At 27.5% G+C, this 19,524-nt stretch overlaps 1 protein-coding gene across 3 annotated transcripts in view; it reads right to left on the bottom strand.

The window, feature by feature from the left end:
- The window catches only part of LOC107070562 (lachesin), a 180,661-nt gene that overhangs the window by 10,162 nt on the left and 150,975 nt on the right, over nucleotides 1–19,524 (bottom strand). For all 3 annotated transcript variants that reach the window (XM_089178478.1, XM_089178481.1, XM_089178480.1), the window contains exons 4-6: nucleotides 13,192–13,377; nucleotides 12,255–12,450; nucleotides 11,136–11,264 (exon numbers count right to left, since the gene is read on the bottom strand). In XM_089178478.1, the coding sequence (XP_089034604.1) occupies nucleotides 11,136–11,264; nucleotides 12,255–12,450; nucleotides 13,192–13,377 (511 nt within the window). The remainder of the gene's footprint in view (nucleotides 1–11,135; nucleotides 11,265–12,254; nucleotides 12,451–13,191; nucleotides 13,378–19,524) is intronic.

Here is a 19,524-nt window from a genome sequence, read left to right as displayed (position 1 = left end):
TACGAAATATTATAATATATAACATATTATGAATTTTGAAGAGGTAATACCTATAACAATTCTCTGTTTCATATAAATTAAACAAATCATTGTTTGCTTTGTAAAAAATTAAATACTACATTCTAACCTATTGATACTCATAAAAATATAAACAAATATTTTAATATGCCTTACATGTTATACAAAAAACAAATGGTCATTAATAAATTGCATTGATAATGTTCATCTTCTTACAAGTATTTTATAAATGATTATTTTTGCACTGTTAATTGTACTGTATTGTTGTTGATCCGAATAGGTTAGGGAATAACATAAATCGATAAGTCAACTTTCGATTTTTGTTACTTGTAAAACGCTATATTTAATTCGTCAATGTCGCTTGACTCTTGACGCTCAGATTTGAAGCTTCTTCTTATCTAGATGGCACTTCAATCGAAATTATATAATGTGGTCAAATTTGACGCTCAAAGCTAGCGTCAAGCGTCAGCATGAAATCGCACCTTTTATAAATGCGTTTTATTTCATTTATTTTTTTACGTTGAAGTTAACAACCCCTAAATGTTATTAACAATTCTCTTCTTAATTTATTTTATTTTTGTCATAGCAAATCAATGTGATTTTTACGAAAAAGAGAAAATATTTATAAAACGTATAATAATTTTTATCTCGAACGCATTTAAAATTAAATATTTATTTAACCGATAATTATAAATTCTTCTTATTTTAAAAGAAATTACGAAAAATATTCATAATACATGTGGAAAATTTATTTGAAAATAAATTAAATTACTCGGATAATATAAAACACATAATATATATATATATACATGTATATCATTTAAATGATATGGAGCATAAATATATGTTGAAAAATAAAAATAAAATAAAACAAACAAAAAAAAAAATAGTATATAAAATAAACGTGTAGGAAAATAATGTAATTCGATGTGCGATTAATTAACATTAGATATTATCAACTGACCTATCTACCTACCAAGGTAGATAACATTTTAGTAGTGCTTTCGATACAATGAAAATTGCACTACTCCAAAATGTTTCTATTTAGGTATTAAACGCATTCGCTATATTGCGGTCGTTTATCGAAAAACAATCCATTCTCAGGGAATACTCGTGATTACACACGCACATACACACACACACGTATACACACGTATGCGTTAAATTCATTTACGTATATATATATATATATATAAATTCACGCGTTCTCGTGTATCTGAAATTAATTGACAAATTCTCCAAATTGCAGGAAAATATTCGCGAGTTCAAAAAAAAAGAAAAAAAAAAAGAAAATGAAATAAAATTGACCCCTTTTCTATCTCTCTTTCTCTCTTTCTATGTATATATATATATATTTTTTAATGATTTTTTTATTTGTTAAATTTTAATTTTTATCCCACATTCGTTCTGTACCAACGATTCGCATGATTTATTTTTCAATCTTTTTTGTTTATTTTCAACGTTTAAAATTCATTCGTGAGGTTACACAACGTGTAATGTGTGTTATGTGCATGTTTTTATATATTTTTTATTTTATTTTATAGGATTATATGAATTAATTAAAAAGGGAGAAAAAAAGGAAGAAGGGGATGGGTGGAAAGTGGCAAATTTTCTTCTCGACACTTTCACAGTGCTTTTGTATCCCTATCGTTATTAAAAGATAACATTTCCTAAAGATGTCTGTACACGTTGCTGTGTCTGAGTCTATGCATGTATATATGTGTGTATGTGTGTGTGTGTGTGGGTGTGTGTGTGTTACATGGTGTAATAGTCTTGCAGTGTGCAATAAAGATCATGACAGTGATAGGAGCTAAATGTGAGCCGGATATTACATAGGTGGTAGGTAATAGAAAATTAAGATGATATTACGAGATAAGAATGAAAAGACGTGCTTTACCAGAGAATCACTCCTTCTACTCCTTTTTTATTTCTTTTTTTTTCTTTTTTCTTTTTTTTCTTCTCTTTTTTCTCTCCACGATTTTTCTCATCCCGGATTTGTAAGAAAGGATACTACCGATTATTTTCTCAGGATTTTTGGATCTCAGGAACATTGAAGTACTAATATAAGAAGAATTATCTTTTACTTACAATCAGATAATTGATTAGAATTTTTTTAGGTATTTGTGATTTTATGTATATATATATATGGATTTGTTTAAATATATTTTTTGTTTACTTTATTCTATTTCAAGTTTGTGTACGCCTTCTAGTTTTTTATTTGAAGTAACATTAACCCCTTTCAGACCCTGTGCATTTTTTGTGCATGTTGTAATGTACATAATACTTTATGTGAAACCTTCAAATAATTAAGTTTCGAGGATAATTTATTATATTGTATTATTATAATATTATTTGTACTTTTAATTTGTAATTATTTATTTAATTATTAATTTAATTATAAAAATGCGCGCCTGATCGTATGCAACCCTCCCGACACACTTTGAAAATGTTGCTTGCGAACGCTATCTACTGGGACGGAATTTTTTTTCAGTCAAAATTGTTTATACATCTATGTATGACGGGTTGCCTATCTTTCGGGCAGAAAAAAATTCCGTCCCAGTAGATGGCGTTCGCAAGCAACATTTTCAAAGTGTGTTTGGAGGGTTGCATTCGTACAGGCGCGCATTTTTATAATAATTACAAAGAAAATAAATAATAAAACACTTTAAAAATGTTTGCAAATCAAATATTTTGATAAATAATGATAAAAATTGAACTCTAATCTTGTAAATAATTTATACATATTTTTAGAATAATATTTTGTATTTTATATGAAATAAAAATAAAAAAATCATGTGTGCAGATTGCACGTGTTAAATTGTATGGACAGGCGTGTGTGTGCGTGTGCATTTAGACTAGGATTATGATTATTTTTTTTTCTGATTTTTATTATAAATTTCTCAATTCACTTGGACATATCTTTCCTTATTTTTTCTCGATCAAAAAAAAAAAAAAAAAAAAGAAAAATTCAAAGAAGTCGAAGTTTAAAACGTTGGTGGGTTTGCTTTATGCGTCGATTTTTTAATCAAAGTCGCTTTTAGTTTTAACGAGCGAACATAAGCCAGGAGAGAGAAAGAATGGAACACGATATTCCTTCCTTGCTGTTAAACGGGAAAAGAAGAAGGAAAAATAAAAAAAAATAAAAAGAAAATACCTAAAGAAAAATAGAACGAACGAACGAACGAACGAAAGAACGAAGGAAGGAACGAACGAAGGAACGAACGAACGCTTTTAAGCAGACATAGCAATTAAAAAATTCGTTATCATACGACGTTGAAAAAGCAGAGAGCAAGCAACAACCATAAATCAATCCTTACGATGATAGGGAAAAACCCAAACGACCAACACACACGAATATTTTTATTTCAATCATAGACAATGATGATTGTTCAAACAAAATACGACGAAAATCCCATTCTTCTTAATCCGTAGTAATACCATTTCTATGGTACATATAAAATAAAAAAAAAAATAATTAAAAAAAAAAAAAACAAGTCAAAGTTTTAGAATTCGTAGAATAATAGATTTTTGTTAAATTAATAAATATGTTCATTGATTTATCACAAAATAGAATGATATTCATTATCACGAATAGGATTATATTCATTTTGAAATAAATTCTGTTCATTTTTCTTTTTCTTGAAAATAAATAAATAAATAAATTAATAAATCAATTAAATTTTCATTATTTCAATGATCAAATTTGATTACATAAGAAAGTAAGTTAACATTATTTGATTTAAGAACAGAATTGTTCAAACCTTTAACCCACTATTTTATTTATTTCAATAATAATACCAAATATTAATTATTATATTTAATTATAATTATCCCAACATTATTCAAAATAAAATGAAAAGAACAAAAAATATATCATATCAAATCATATTAATGCACATTGGATGTGGAAAAAAGTGTCAAAGTTAAACAAACCATTTACAAAAAATCATTTCTCCCCTTACACAAGTTACAAATATTTTCTTCTTGTAACCTATTCCTCTCACCTTACCTGTGTTTAGTAAAAAGTAAAATAAAGTAAAGTAAAGTAAAGTAGCAAAAACAAAAAAATAAAAAAAAGATGGGCGATGGTGTTGGCATACCACCAATAAAGCTCAAAAAAAAATTACAAAGAAAAATAAAAAGAGAAAGAATGCGTCGCGAGGTTGTTGGTTTTTGTCGGTAAGGTTCGCGGTGAAGATAAATCATTTAAATTGGATAAAAGAGAAAGAGAAAGAGAAAGAGAGAGAGATAAATCCTGTGCTAATAATAGTCGGTGTTCTCTAGGAGAAGGTAAAACGTCTCTATCTCCTCTCTCTCTTTCTCTCTCTCTCTCTCTCTCTCTCTTTCTCATACATATTTTCTCTCATTCTCTCTTGATTCTCTTTCCCTTTTCATAGATGTGATTGTGGGTATGAAATAAGCCTGCGAGCCGAAACATTGCTAGCCCTTAATGGGTTTCGAGGTCGACTGACTGGTCAGCTCGTAGCCCGGTGGTTTTGCTGAAAGCAGTAGGATTTTAGCCCTTCATCCCTTTCCTTCTTCAACCCCTACTACTTTATCACCTACTACTATCAACATTGACCCCTACCAGTTAGCAGAGAACCAGTAAAAGTAGAAATAGTAGTAGTAGTAGTGGTGATGGTGGTGGTGGTAGTAGTAGTGGTGGTGGTGGTTAGGATGGTATACAATCAACCCTCTTACCCAACCAGTTAGGGGGTTGTTGTAGTATCTACAAGCATTGGGAGCAAAGGATTTCACTCTTGGAGGTTCTTCTGCGGTGATACGATAACGTACGGATGTAGAATCCTCTTTTCGTTTACGGTATCTCTTTTACCGAGAACTAACTCACACCATAGACACATAATAAATAGATAATAGTAAGATAGATTGAGTAAAGATGAATTTATTGTACCATTCGATTCGATATTCTATATTGGAGTAAGAAAATAGAAAGGGGGAGTCAGTGAGTGACTGAGTGAAAGAGGGAGTGAGGGAGTGAGGGAATGAGTGAGAGAAAGATAGAAAGGATGAAAATAGATTGCTCATTGTTATGTACATAATAATATTGGATTTGTCACGTGCGGTAATAGAAATTATAAAGAGAGAGAGAGAGAGAGAGAGAGAGAGAGAGAGAGAGAGAGAGAGAGAAGTATGAATTATGTTGGATTGTTATTTGATGATTTAGCGAATAATTGGATTAGTTGATTAGGGTGATAGAAATATTCTTGTTATTAGGGTTTAAGAATTGATAGATGATGATTATTATAATATTATTATTATTATTAAAGTTGTATGCATTGTGGAGTTCATTTTTTAAATAATATTACAATAAGTGTTGTATATAATTTGATTAGGATGATTAGGGTGATAGAAATATTTTTGTTATTGGGTTTAAGAATTGGTGGAGCTTGGTTATTATAATATTGTTATTAAAATTAAAATTCTTTAAATATTACAATTATATAAAATGTTGTATATGATTTGATAGTGACGAAAGAAAAATTGAATATGATATAAATAAATAAAAAAATATTCGAATAAAATATATCAAATTATAAATTAAAAAAAAAACAACCCATAATAAACGAGTCACTGATACGAAAAAAAAACATTGAATACGATATAATTAAATAAAAAAAATATTAGAATAAAGTGTATCAAATCATCAATTAGAAAAAACACATAAGAAACAAATCCACTTACACACACTAATATTAAATAAAAATTGAATACAACATAAGAAAATATTCGAATAAAACATATCAAATCATAGATTAGAATAAAACAAATAAATAATAAGTCAAACTTTTAATTAGATTTAATAAAAAATAAATAAAACAAGTATATAATCAAGTAATTAATGAAAAAAACGAACAAACTAACAAACATGTTCGAACTATAAACGTATTCAATGAAATTCGATTATCCATGACGATTTTATCTTATAGTTTAAAGAGGAAAGATCAGGTGCAAAAGATCGTACTGTGAGAAGAGAAGAATCCCTATCCCATAGATCCAATTTCCGGGGAAGAATTACCTTTCGGTTAGGGGGTGTCTAAGACACGGCCAGTTGAGGTCGTAACCACTGCTTAACTCACTATCGTCCTTCCAACCCTTCCAACCCTTCCAACTTTCCAAGGATAAAGAAAGAAAGAGAACAAAGTATCCCATGGCCTTCAACTGATCCCTTCAAACTCTTTTACCCTTACCCGTTACGCGTTACCCTTAACCTTACACTTACCGTTCTACCCCAAAAAGAAATTCTTATTCTTTCTCACACTTGTTAAATCGTGAAAACACAATACTTTCCTTATATATATATATAAGGTTACGCGTTAGGTTATATATATATATTTATATAATTTATAATTAAGTTTATATAATATATGTATAAAATAATTATATATTTTAATATACTAATATATATGTTAATAAATATATAATATAACCAATATATATTAAATAATATATATTTATTATATAATTAATTATTATTAATTAATAATATAATAAATATATTATTTAGGTTATATATAATATATGTATATAATAATTATATATTATAATATATTGATATATATTTATTAATAAATATATAGGTATATATAACCTAACTTTTACTATATATATTTAGTATATTGTCTTAAGGGTGTAATTTTATTATCCTTATTCTATCTCTCTCTCTCTCTCTCTATTTCTTTCTCTTTAACTCATGGTCTATTTCCCGGCTTCTTAGTTTTTATCTTTTATATCCTTTTTTTTTCTTCTTCTATCTTCTTTCAACTTACTTTACGTTTAGCGACGTAACCACCCCCTACTCTCTTACCTCCTATCTCTTATTTTTTTATTTTTATTTCTCTCTCTCTTTCTCTCTCTCTCTCTCTCTTTCTATCCCATTTAGGTTGTATTTTACCTCGAATCTTTTCTTATACCATTTTTCTTTCAGTATTTTTTTATTTTTTTTATTTTGTTTAACTTATCCCTTGGCGAATCCTCTCTAACACCCCTTCCTCTCCTTCATTTCTTCCCTCGTTCTGCCTAATCTTACCGGTTCTTTCTCCTAGGAGAGAAATTATGCAAAGAAGAAGAAAAAGAAGAAGAAGAAGAAGAAGAAGAAGAAGAAGAAGAAGACGATTGTCGTATCAGGACGATAGTAGTAAGCAGTAGCAGGAACCGTTACCATTGCTGTTTTGCAATGCTGTACTTTTTTTTATTCTACTATTATTACACCAGTTTCTACTTTAGTCTTGTATATTTTTGTTTCTTATTTCTTATTTCTTTTTCCTTTTTCTATGTCTTTCTTTTACTTTTAAGTATAGTTCGCGCAAGTTTTGGACAAGGATAATATCGAGAACAAAAAAAAAAAAAAAAGATATAAAAAGGGGGAGGACGAGTAGTTTGATCGTTAGATTGGAATAGGTTTTGGGTTTTAATGTGTGAGTTAAAGGTTTAAATTACAATTACCAAATCTATATTATACTTATATCTTCTTATCTCTATAAAATTTCCCCTGTCACAGTGTTTGTTATTCTTATTTTCCAAAACGACTTGACCGATTTATAGGAAATTTTTGTGTGTATATTCGCTAGGTATGAGAATAGTTTTTTGTATACTTCTTATACCCCAGAGTGATAAGGGTAACTCCACCATAATTATTTTTCCTTTAAAAGGATATTAAAAAAAAAAAAAGAGAAAAAGAAGACGAATGATATATGTGCCTATATTCAGACAATGTAAAAATTATATGATGTGAAGTAAGTGGTGATCTTATGTTATCGCTCATGCGCAGTTGGTTCGACATTAAGAAAAAAGAGAAAAAGAATGTTATGTGACAAATGTTATGTGCGTAGATTCAGATCTATCTATATATTTATTAGCCACAGCAACGCGTGGCCGGGGCACCCCTAGTATGTATATATATATATATGAGCCGTTTATTTTGAAAGTGGCCTAAGTCCATTTTCCAAAAAAATCGAGTTAGTTACCGTAAAGGTGCGATTTCATGCTGACGCTTGACGCTAGCTTTGAGCGTCAAATTTGACCACATTATATAATTTCGATTGAAGTGCCATCTAGATAAGAAGCAGCTTCAAATCTGAGCGTCAAGCGTCAAGCGACATTGACGAATTAAAATAGCGTTTTACAAGTAAAAAAAATCGAAAGTTGACTTATCGATTTATGTTATTCCCTAACCTATTCGGATCAACAACAACACAGTACAATTAACAGTGCCAACATAATAATTTATAAAATACTTGTAAGAAGATGAACATTATCAATGCAATTTATTAATGACCATTTGTTTTTTTGTATAACATGTAAGGCATATTAAAATATTTGTTTATACTTTTATGAGTATCAATAGGTTAGAATGTAGTATTTAATTTTTTACAAAGCAAACAATGATTTGTTTAATTTATATGAAACAGAGAATTGTTATAGGTATTACCTCTTCAAAATTCATAATATGTTATATATTATAATATTTCGTAAATAATTATTAAATAATATCTAACAAGCGCAACTGCCTGTATCTTTACTTTTTTTAGCGTCAAGTAAATGATAACAGAGTTAATTAATTTAAAGCTCAAATATTTTCAGCTTTATCGTTGCTTCTTATGTAGATGGCACTTCAATCGAAATTATATAATGTGGTCAAATTTGACGCTCAAAGCTAGCGTCAAGCGTCAGCATGAAATCGCACCTTAATAGTTACATTTTTACATGATCTTTTTATTCTGAAGCAATTTGTTACAAATATAAATAAAATTATGAAGATTTTGTAACAAGAAAATTTGCCGATCAATGGAATGATGAAAAGTTTATTTTCAAAGTGGCCTAACTCCATTTGTCAAGTATTATTTTCCGATTGCACGTGGTTATTGTACAACTTCATGTTATGTATCAATAAAGCATTTGAGGTTGCTTATATTCCAAGTAAATATGATAAGTACTTTATTGATAAATAAAATGAGACAAAAAGTTATTGTATGAACAAAATTATTAGAAGACGCAATTTTTAAAAGGGTAAAGAATTCTGATGAAGAATCAATAAATTGGTTAAAAAATATGTTGGGTGCGTTTTGTCGGAAATGAACCATATAAAATTTTTTATAAGACATCAATGAATGAGAATGAAAATTTGAAAATCCTGAATTTATTACCACGTTGAGGTAGATCAAAAAAGTTCGAAAGTATTGTATTGACACCATTATATAAAATATCAGACAAATTACAACAGTAAAATTCAAGGACATAATTGATCTATTACGATATATACCATCGGAACATCATGATTTCTTCAAATCCCTTTCACACACAAGATATAGATGAGTAGTAAATTGTTTTGTAGGTTATGTTTGTAATGTTGTACGTTATGTAGTTAAAAAATGTTTGGAATCGCATAAATTATGTTTTTTGAAATGTTTTAAAGATATGTAAAATAAATTGAGTATTGTTTTTTTTCAATTTGAAGCATCTTAAATTAGGTTGAATGGAGTTAAGTCCCTTTGAAATTGTATAACAAATCAAATTGTTGATGTAGACAGTGGCCTAACTCCATTCGTGATTAGAAAACGCATATTAATTACTAAATAATTGCCACTATTTTAATAGGAAATATAAATTTGAAGCCTTTAGATACACTTAAGCAGTATAACTCGTTAATATCTTGTACGTATATTTTTTTTCATTGCATTGAAATGCAAACCCTTCAATATCTCGATTCAAACATAAATGGAGTTAGGCCACTTTCAAAATAAACTGCTCATATATATATATATATATTCTTCTTTTTCCTATTATTTTTGTTTACATCTCATTTCGATTATTCTGAGAATTAAGAGACTATTACAAATAAAGAAAGGTAAGATAAGAGAAAGAGTAGGAGGAAAGGGAAAGGAGAAAGGGAGGAAGATTACAGATATACGAAGAGAACAACGACGGCGAAATGATAGGATTATAGAAATACGATAAAAGACGACTAGAACGACGAATGGAGGAGCGGCAACGTATAGTCGAGGTCTGGTAAACTGCGTACTATCTTGAATAGATGATTAATAGTGTTTGCGGGATTAGGAAACAACAAGGTTGTGCAGGTAATATCTCTCTAAGCGCGAGTGTACGCGGATTATACATCAATAGATCAAATTCTCGGTACTCTACCGACTGTATTTGCAGACAATTAACCCATTTCGATGGAATTACTCGGATATCTTCTATGGAATCACAATACACACTTACACAAACACACCCATACACCTACATTTATATATATTTAATAGTAGCGTGAGAAATTATGAAATAATATGAGGTATATATATATATATATTATATTAATATTATAATACAATTAATTATATTATATATTTATTTTATTATATTATATTTATATATTATTTTATTATATTATATTTATATATTATTTTATTATATTATATTATTATATTATATTATATTATATATTATATTAATTTTATAATATTATATTATAATTATATTAATATTAAATAATTATTAATATAATATATAATATATATTATTTAATAATATATATTTTTATATTAAATAATAGCGTGAGAAATTATGAAATAATATGAGGTATATATATATATTATATTATATTAATTTAATAATATATATATTATTTAATATTATAATACAATTTATTATATTATATATTTATTTTATTATATTATATTTATATATTATTTTATTATATATTATTATATTATATTATATTATATTATATTGTATTATATTATATATTATATAAATTTTATATTATATATTATAATTATATTAATATTAAATAATTATCAATATATTATATAATATATATTATTTAATAATATATATTTTTATTTTCATAATATATATTTTTATATTAAATAATAGCGTGAGAAATTATGAAATAATATGAGGTACATGTTTTATATCGAATTTTAATGAGTTTTACTAATAAAGCAAATATATTATTATTATTATTATTATTATTATTATTATTATTATTATTATTATTATTATTATTATTATTATTATTATTATTATTATTATTATCTATTATTGTTTAGAATGATTATGTTATTATAAAGATGATGAAATATTGTAATACTTACAATGTACGTGCAACATTATTCGTTTGCTAACAGTTGGTGGTACTCCGTTGCTTGCTATACAAAGATAAGCACCCATCTCGCTTCTAGTTATTTTTGATAAAACTAGAACCTCACCGACTGCAGTTTGTGCTGTGAAAATGAAATCCCATGCGGGGAAAACCAAGAAAAAAAAAATATATATATATGCATATATTGTTTGTATCAATATTATAACGTAGTATAACTCGAATAATTCATTTTTTGTGTTTTTTGTTTTTCTTTTTTTACCCCTTTCACCACAAACGGTATCAGCGTATTTTCGTATATTTATTGGGGTTCTTTTTTTAAATTTTTTATTATTATATTTGTTTATTTATTAACACGTTCCTCATGTCACGTGTACCACCGATGGTACACGTTAAACTTGATTCTTAGGTCACCTGTGCCACCGGTGGTACACGTAGATATATTTTTTGATTTAATTTATTATTAAATTAGTAAATTTAATTTAATTATTAATACAAAATTAATTTAATTAATACTGAATAATATTAAAATTATTGAAAAAAATCAAATAATACATTTACAAAGCAGATGATAAAAAGGGTTTGGCCAAGGTACGTGTTAATTTGAATTATTTTATATATATATATATATATATATATATATATATATATATATATAAAATAAATGTATAAAGAGATATATTTTTATAAATAATAAATAAAAATAATAAATAATTTTATAGATAAAAATACGATATAAATAAATTGAGTAGATAATAAATATAATTATATATATATTAAGAAGTGTTGGTATAGATAATAAGCAAATATAATAATTTATATAGAAAATAAATAGAAAAATAAATGATAAATAATTGAACAAAAATTGATACTTATTATTTTTCTGATTATAAATTATTAGAAAAAAAAATAAAGAATAAAAAAATAAAAAAATAAAACATAAATTTGATAGATAATAAATTGAACGAAGATTGATACTTATTTTTTCATATTTTTATAATTAATAGAAGAAAAAAAAAATTAGCAAAAAAAAAAAAAAAAAGAAAAAAAAAGGAAAGGAAGATAATAATGAAAAATGAAAGTAAAATGGATTATATATAATTTCGTTTCATACTTTTCGTTCTTCCGCCAGTAGAACCACCACGAGTTATTATGTCGGAACCATCCTCTCGTTTCCAAACGATCTCTGGTTTCGGATATCCTCTAGCCTTACATACCAGTTTAGTTGAACCACCTTCCGGAACCATTAAATCGTTGGACGTTTCCTCGGATATGATGTCCGGTGGTATTACTACTTCGAGAAAGGCGCTCTGTAATTTGTGTTAGAAATCGATCATCATTTTACTCTCCTTCATTCTCTTTCTTTTTACTATATCTAACTTAATTAACATCTTTCCATATTTTAATTAATCAATCTTTAATATTAATTATGATATTATCTAATGAAACATGAACAGAAATTATTATTCGATTAAATATTATATCAAATGAGAATATGGTAAACTACATTATTTTCAAATCTTATTTTTGAGTCATCATTGGAAACACGAACAGTGAATATTCAATAAGATATTGTATCAAATGAAAATATGATAAACTAAAATATTTTCTAATCTTATTTTTGTGTCTTCATTGGAAACACAACAAAATATATTCGATAAAATATTATATAATAAATGAAAATTATTAAATTACTTTCAAATCTTATTTGGAGTTTTTTCATTGGAAGATCTTGTATATAAAGTATAATTGAATGATTGTCTTACGTCATTGAATTCACGTTTATTAATAAATCGTAGAAATAAAAAAAATATTATAAATAGTAGAAGAGAGCGAGAGAGAGAGAGAGAGAGAGAGAGAGAGAGAGAGAGAGAGGAATGATATTTCTATTATAAAAATGTTAAGTAGAAAAAATGTAGAAGGAAATTCATTCAAATTTGATTTAATGATCTATTTCTATTCGTATAAAAAGAAAAATCAATAAATAAAATAAAATAAAATATGATTGAATGAAATAAAATTAGATTGTATAATAGATTGAAAAATCATACCTGACTTTTCATAGGATTGGTGTTAACTTGGCACATGTAAACCCCACCATCCTCCTTCCTGGCTCCACGTATATTCAACGTCCAGGTGTTTTGATCATTGTGCGTGACAGATAGACGAGCATTATTCGTGATGACGTGCTCGTGAATTGCTAAGATCGCCTTGGTATCCGCCTTGATCCACGCTACCTGGCCTCACAAACCCATTTCTCAGTAATCTCTTTTCTAATCCTCACAAATTAACTTTCCTATGACGTTATAACACGATCTGTTTTTTATTTTATTTTTATTTTATTTTTATTTTCGATTGTTTCATTCGAAAAATTCATCTCAATGATACAATCACGACAATATATCATTTTGAATGATTTGATTTGTTTGAAAAATAATAATTCATTTTTGTCAAACAACCCCCGGAAGAAGATCTCTCTTCATTCCTAGATAATAAAAAAAACAAAGTAAAAAATAATTTTAAAGTATAACAAATTGCAAAAAAAAAAAAAAAAATAAAAAAAAAAAAATAAAAAAAACATGTGTAAACATTTTCTTTTCTAAGGTATACATTTCTAAATAATCAAATATTATACAAAATTGACAACTACTAGCATACTTCCCATTTTTTGTCCTTACTTCGATCACAGTGAATTACAAAAATAAATTCTTCGTCCCTCTCTTTTCTTTTTTTATTCTTCAATACCTTTACATAACACCCACCCACATATAGATATATATATATATATATTTGACTATCGACACCCATAGCTTTTCTCTCACAGCACGAACGACGAGCCCATAACGATTATAATAATATAAATAATAAAAATTAATAAATAATAAAATACTATTAAAACAAAAAAAAATAAAACTTCTATCAATTTTGTTCCATTTTTTGTCCTACCTCGATTACGAAGGATCACAAAAATCAATTCGTCGTCCTTTTTCTTATTTTCTTTTTCCATATCCTTACCTAACACCCACCCACATATATAGATATATAGATTTGACTATCGACACCCATAGCTTTTCTCCCATAGCATAGATATTATTGGCACGAAATTGAACTCCCTTAGCTATGTCGAGTATCTGACCTTAGCGTCGTTTTGAAAGGCTATCTATCAACCGACAAAAGAGGTCTGCGGTTCTCTTCTTATCGATAACTCCAAAGTGGAGTGTATAGATAGATAGAAAGAGAGAGAGAGAAATCGAGAGAGAGAGAGAGAGAGAGAGAGAGACAGACAGACAGAGAGAGGGAGAGAGGGAAGGGAACAGAAGGTAGAACCTTAACTGAAGATCCCTGCTTGCCGAGTAGAAAAGAAGGGGAAAGGGTAGAACGAAAAGAGGAAGAAGAGGTGGAAGAGGAGAAGAGAAGGAGTGAAGCGAAAGAAGGTGTAGGATGTGTAAAAGGGGTAGAAGAGGAAAAAGAAATGGGAAGGGAAAAGGGAAGGGGTGCAAAAGGTGGAAAGGGCTTGGAGTGTTTGGTAGTGATGGCCTTGTGAGTGCCTCCACTTATAATACATTATGCGGAGTATGCTAAGCTCACGAATCCTCCTCTCTTTTCCTTTTCCTCCTTCTTCTTCTTTTCCTTTTCCTTTTCCTTCGTTTTCTCCTCTTTTTTTTTTCATATAATATATCCTTTCTATATATAAATATGTTTATGTATATGTATATGTGTATATATAGATGTATATTCTATTTCTATAGGGCTCTCTTTTTATCCTTTCATTTTTCCATTAGAAATAATTTTATTCTGGATGATGATAATCATTTGTACAATTGTTTTTTCTAGTTTGTTCTATTTTTAATTTTCGTTCAATGTTTTTTTTGTATATTTATTTTCTTTCGTTTTCTTTTTCTTAGTTTGATTGTTCATTTCTGTTTTTTTTTTTAATCATTTTATTAAATGTTAGACTCTATTGCTGCAGATTAGGTACAGTACATATTTAAAGTATGTTTATTGTTGAGAAGAATTGAATGAAGAAAAGGGTTTTTCTAAATATATTGAGAGTTTATGAATATTGTAGACAATCCAAAAGATTAGGTTTCTCTTTTACAGAGTATTATACTACATATATATTAAAGTTACTTTTAAGTTACGTAGGTATTCGTATATGATGATGCAGTAGTCATTTTGTGTAAGAAACTCTTGACGAGAAGACGAAAGGAGAAGTAGAAGTAGAAGTAGCAGCAGCACTTCGACTTAAACTTCAATGTTACTAAAAGCTATATACTTGTAACTTGTATTAATGTATGTATTCACGTATGTATTATATGTATATGTATTTGTGTATGTATTTATATCTTATGGTTACTCTGCTGTTCACTTTTCTCTTCCTCTTTCTCTTCTCTCCTTTAATTTTCTTCAAACCGCTAAGGTTTCCTCGATTATAGATACAAAGTTTCTTTAGTAAGGTACGAAGGAAGGTACGAAGGAAGGTACGAAGGAAGGTACGAAGGAAGATACGAAGGAAGTAACTGAAGTAACAGAAGCGTATCTAGTATTTTATCGATACTACCTTTCGATGAGGTAGTTTATGGGATAGACGAAGCAGACGTTTGTCTATTATGGTGTTGGTATGACCGAGAACCGAAACGTGACACTTTGGTTATTACAAAAGGTTCTGTGATCTAACTATCGAATCAGGTAACTCAAAAATCTTATTTCAAAGTCTTGCGATGTGATTCAAAAAATTATTTAATATATAATAGTTATACAGTCTGTCTTCTTATTTATATTTTATTGATTCTAAAATTTACAAAATATTAGATAAGTAAAAAGAATATGAAAAATGAAAAGAGAGTTTCATAAAAAATAGAATAATTACTTTAAAAACAATAGTATACTATTTTTCTCTCTTTCCTATAATTTATAATGATCAGAATTATTATACACGAATATTAAAATAAAATAAAATAAAGGTAATATAAATGAATGAAATAAAGACATAGAAAAATATAGAACGATAGTAAAAGTAAAGTTAAGAAAATAAAAAAAAAAAATAAAAAAAAACATAAAAGATTAAAGTATATTTAAATAAAAAATATATAATAATTATTATAAATACACGTGCGTATGTTTATCTCTCTCTCTCTCTCTCTCTCTCTCTCTCTCTCTCTTTCTCTCTTTCATATTTTATAATGATCAAAAATACAATAAATGATTAAATTAAAATTAAAAAAAAAATTACAATAATGATAAAAATTGAACTCTAATATTGCAATTAATTTATGTAAATTTTTTAGAATAATATTTAGTATTTTATATGAAATAAAAATAAAAGAATCATGTGTGCAGATCACACGTGTTAAAAAGTGAAACCTTTCAAAAACTAAGTTTCGAGAGAATGAGACGAATGAACAGAGTATCAAAAGTAAGATAATAATTGTAGGATTTTTTTAATTATAATATTGTTATACCATATATATATATATATCAAAGGGAACCGGAATGAATGAATAAAATAAAAAGACATAAAAAAATATAGTACTCTAGTAAGAGTTAAGTTCAAAAAAAAAAAAAAAAGAAAAAAGAAAAAAGAAAAAAAAAAAGAAGAAGAAAAATGTAGAAGAAGAAGAAGAAGAGGCTCGTTAGAAGAGATAAAGAATCTCGAGTAGGTTTATCCTCTTTGCTTGGAGGGTCTCCCTTTTCCGGATATTTTCGACTTACGATCGTTCCGCCCTTCGTCGGTAAGAGACCCCTCACAGGATAAACGGAAGGATTCACAAAGTAAGAGAGAGAGAAGAATAAAATATAGACAGAAACCTACCACCACTATCACCACCACTACCACGACCATCATAACCATCACTAACTCTCTCTTTTACTCATATATATATATATATATATATATATATACATATATATGTGGGTGTATGTTAGAAAAAGGATAATAGAGAAAAAGAAAGAGAAAGAGAGAGATCATATACAATATATATATATATATATATATATATGTCTGTATATGTGTGTGTTCTAGTTAGAAAAAGAAAAAGAAAGAGAGAAAGAGAGAGAGAGAGAGAGTTAGATATAGTAAGGGAAAGAGAAGGAGTCAGATATAATATCGCGAAGGGTGCATCTATCTTTGGCTGGTTCCATTCTCGTTCCTCTCTTTCATATGCAAAACCATAGTCGACGTTCTATTGTCGGCCATTGTCGAGATCAGGAGGTAGGTTCGGGTCCAGTCTACCTAACACACCTCGTTTATTTCTACCCTTACTCTAACCCACCCCCTTACTCCCACTTTCATCCTAACCCCACTACTCCTTTTACGTTCTCGTACCCCATTTCACCTCACCTCACCTCACCTCACCTCACCTCACCTTTCCCTCTCCTTGTCGTCGTCTTCGTCGTCTTATCTTTCTCCTTTAGCTTCTTCAACAACCCCCTTCTCAACCCCTATCTCATCCCTTCTTCCAACTCCGATGGAAGCTTTCCTTTAGCTTCTTCTTCAGCCAGGGGAGCCTCATGACTATCCACAACTCCCACCCCTTTTCACCTACTTTTTTTTTTCATTTCTTTTTCATTTCAACACTTTTTTAGAAAACTTTGAGATTTTTGGAAACTTATGTTAATGGTATCAACCCCCCTTTCTATTATGGCAATACTGTATCGATACTTTTTTATTTTTTGTTAATTTTATATTTTACTATATTTAACCCTTAGAGTGCTATCGATGCATATACGTGTTTGTTAATAGTAATGTAAAATAAAGTAATGTATATGTTAATTAATTAACATATTATATATTAATACATATTATAATAATAATATATCTATATATTATAAATATTATTATATTATACTATTAAATATAATTTATTATTAGAATCTAAGTTAATAATAAATTAGTCCATTCTTACAAAATATTTTAGTTATAAGTATTCATCACTCAAAGGGTTAATTCGATTATTTATATTATTATTATTATTATTATTATTATTGTTACTTTTCTTTCTTCTTTTCTTTTATCAAAATAAGAAAAGGTGTGAGAATTTTATTTCTTAGGTTAGATAAAAAGGATCCTCCTATGCTGTTTGTTACCCCATTTGGATGGGGGATGAGGGATAAGAGTGTTGCTGTTACTTTTCAACAGGGCACGTAGATAAATGGGATAAACTCGCGCTAATTAAAACTTTCTTTTGGTCCTTTCGTCCTTCTTCTTTTCCTTCTCCTGTCCCCTCCCACTCCCCCATTTTTTCTTCTTCTTATACAAAGGGAGGTGTGTGTGTGTGTATGTGTGTGTGCCATTTTAAAACTCCTTACTTTCAAATGAATACTTTTTCAATTGTATTTCTTTACCCGTATCTTTTGAAAGTTTGGAAAATGAATGACCTTGATAGAAAAAATACAACACAAATAAAATCAAATCAAATAAAATGATATTAAAACAAATTAAACAAAAGTAGAAAGAATAAAAGTTGAAAAAGATAAGAAACATATCCCCCACCCGTTTGTTTTCTTCTTCTTCTTTTTTTTTTTAAGGGTTGAAAGATTAATCGTTTCTTATTTTAGTTTTATCTTACGTTTAACAGAATCTGATCGAGTTTAATGAGACACCCAATATAAGTCACTCTATCTCTCTCTCTCTCTTTCTTTTTATTTTTTTCTTTTATTTTTTATTATTTTTTATTTTCATGTATATGTTTATGCAAATGAGTATAGTCATTCACAAAATTCTTTTTTTTTTTTGGATCATCTTAACGGGGTTCACCCACATCTTAATGGGGTTCACCCTTAGAACCGGAAATACCTTTTTAAGTTACATAAACACACCTATACACGTACAACTCCTTTTTTATTTTCTTTTATCTTATTTTTTTCTCCTTGTATTTTTCTTTTCATTTTTTTTTTTTTTTTTTTTTTGATGCTATGGGGTTTCTTTCATACTTGAATATAGGATTTTATAAGACTAGTTTTACATCGAAACGCACTTAACTGACAAAAAACCTAAACCTTATATGCATGATCGTCCGATTTGACGACATATATTTGTCATTTGTTTCCTTTTTGTTTTTTTTTGTTTTTTTTTTTTTTAACCCTTTGGGTACACATATTTTTGTAAATTTTTTCGAAATATAATAATTGTAAATTAATATTAAATATTATAATTAAATTAATTACAATATATTAAAATACTTATAATATATTTTATAGATTATTTAATTATTTTATATAATATTGTATAATTTATAATTATATTATTATATATAATATATAATATAAAATTATTATATATTATATATAATATATAATATATAATTATATATATTTATATATATATATATATATATATATATATATATATATATATATATATATATATATAATTATTATTAATA

This window comes from Polistes dominula, unplaced genomic scaffold, assembly GCF_049000335.1.
Source record: "Polistes dominula isolate Pdom_NZ unplaced genomic scaffold, Pdom_raw_medaka contig_11, whole genome shotgun sequence".
NCBI lineage: Eukaryota > Metazoa > Arthropoda > Insecta > Hymenoptera > Vespidae > Polistes > Polistes dominula.
The sequence above is the reverse complement of the archived record's forward strand: the minus strand, read 5'-3'. Positions and strand labels throughout refer to the sequence as shown.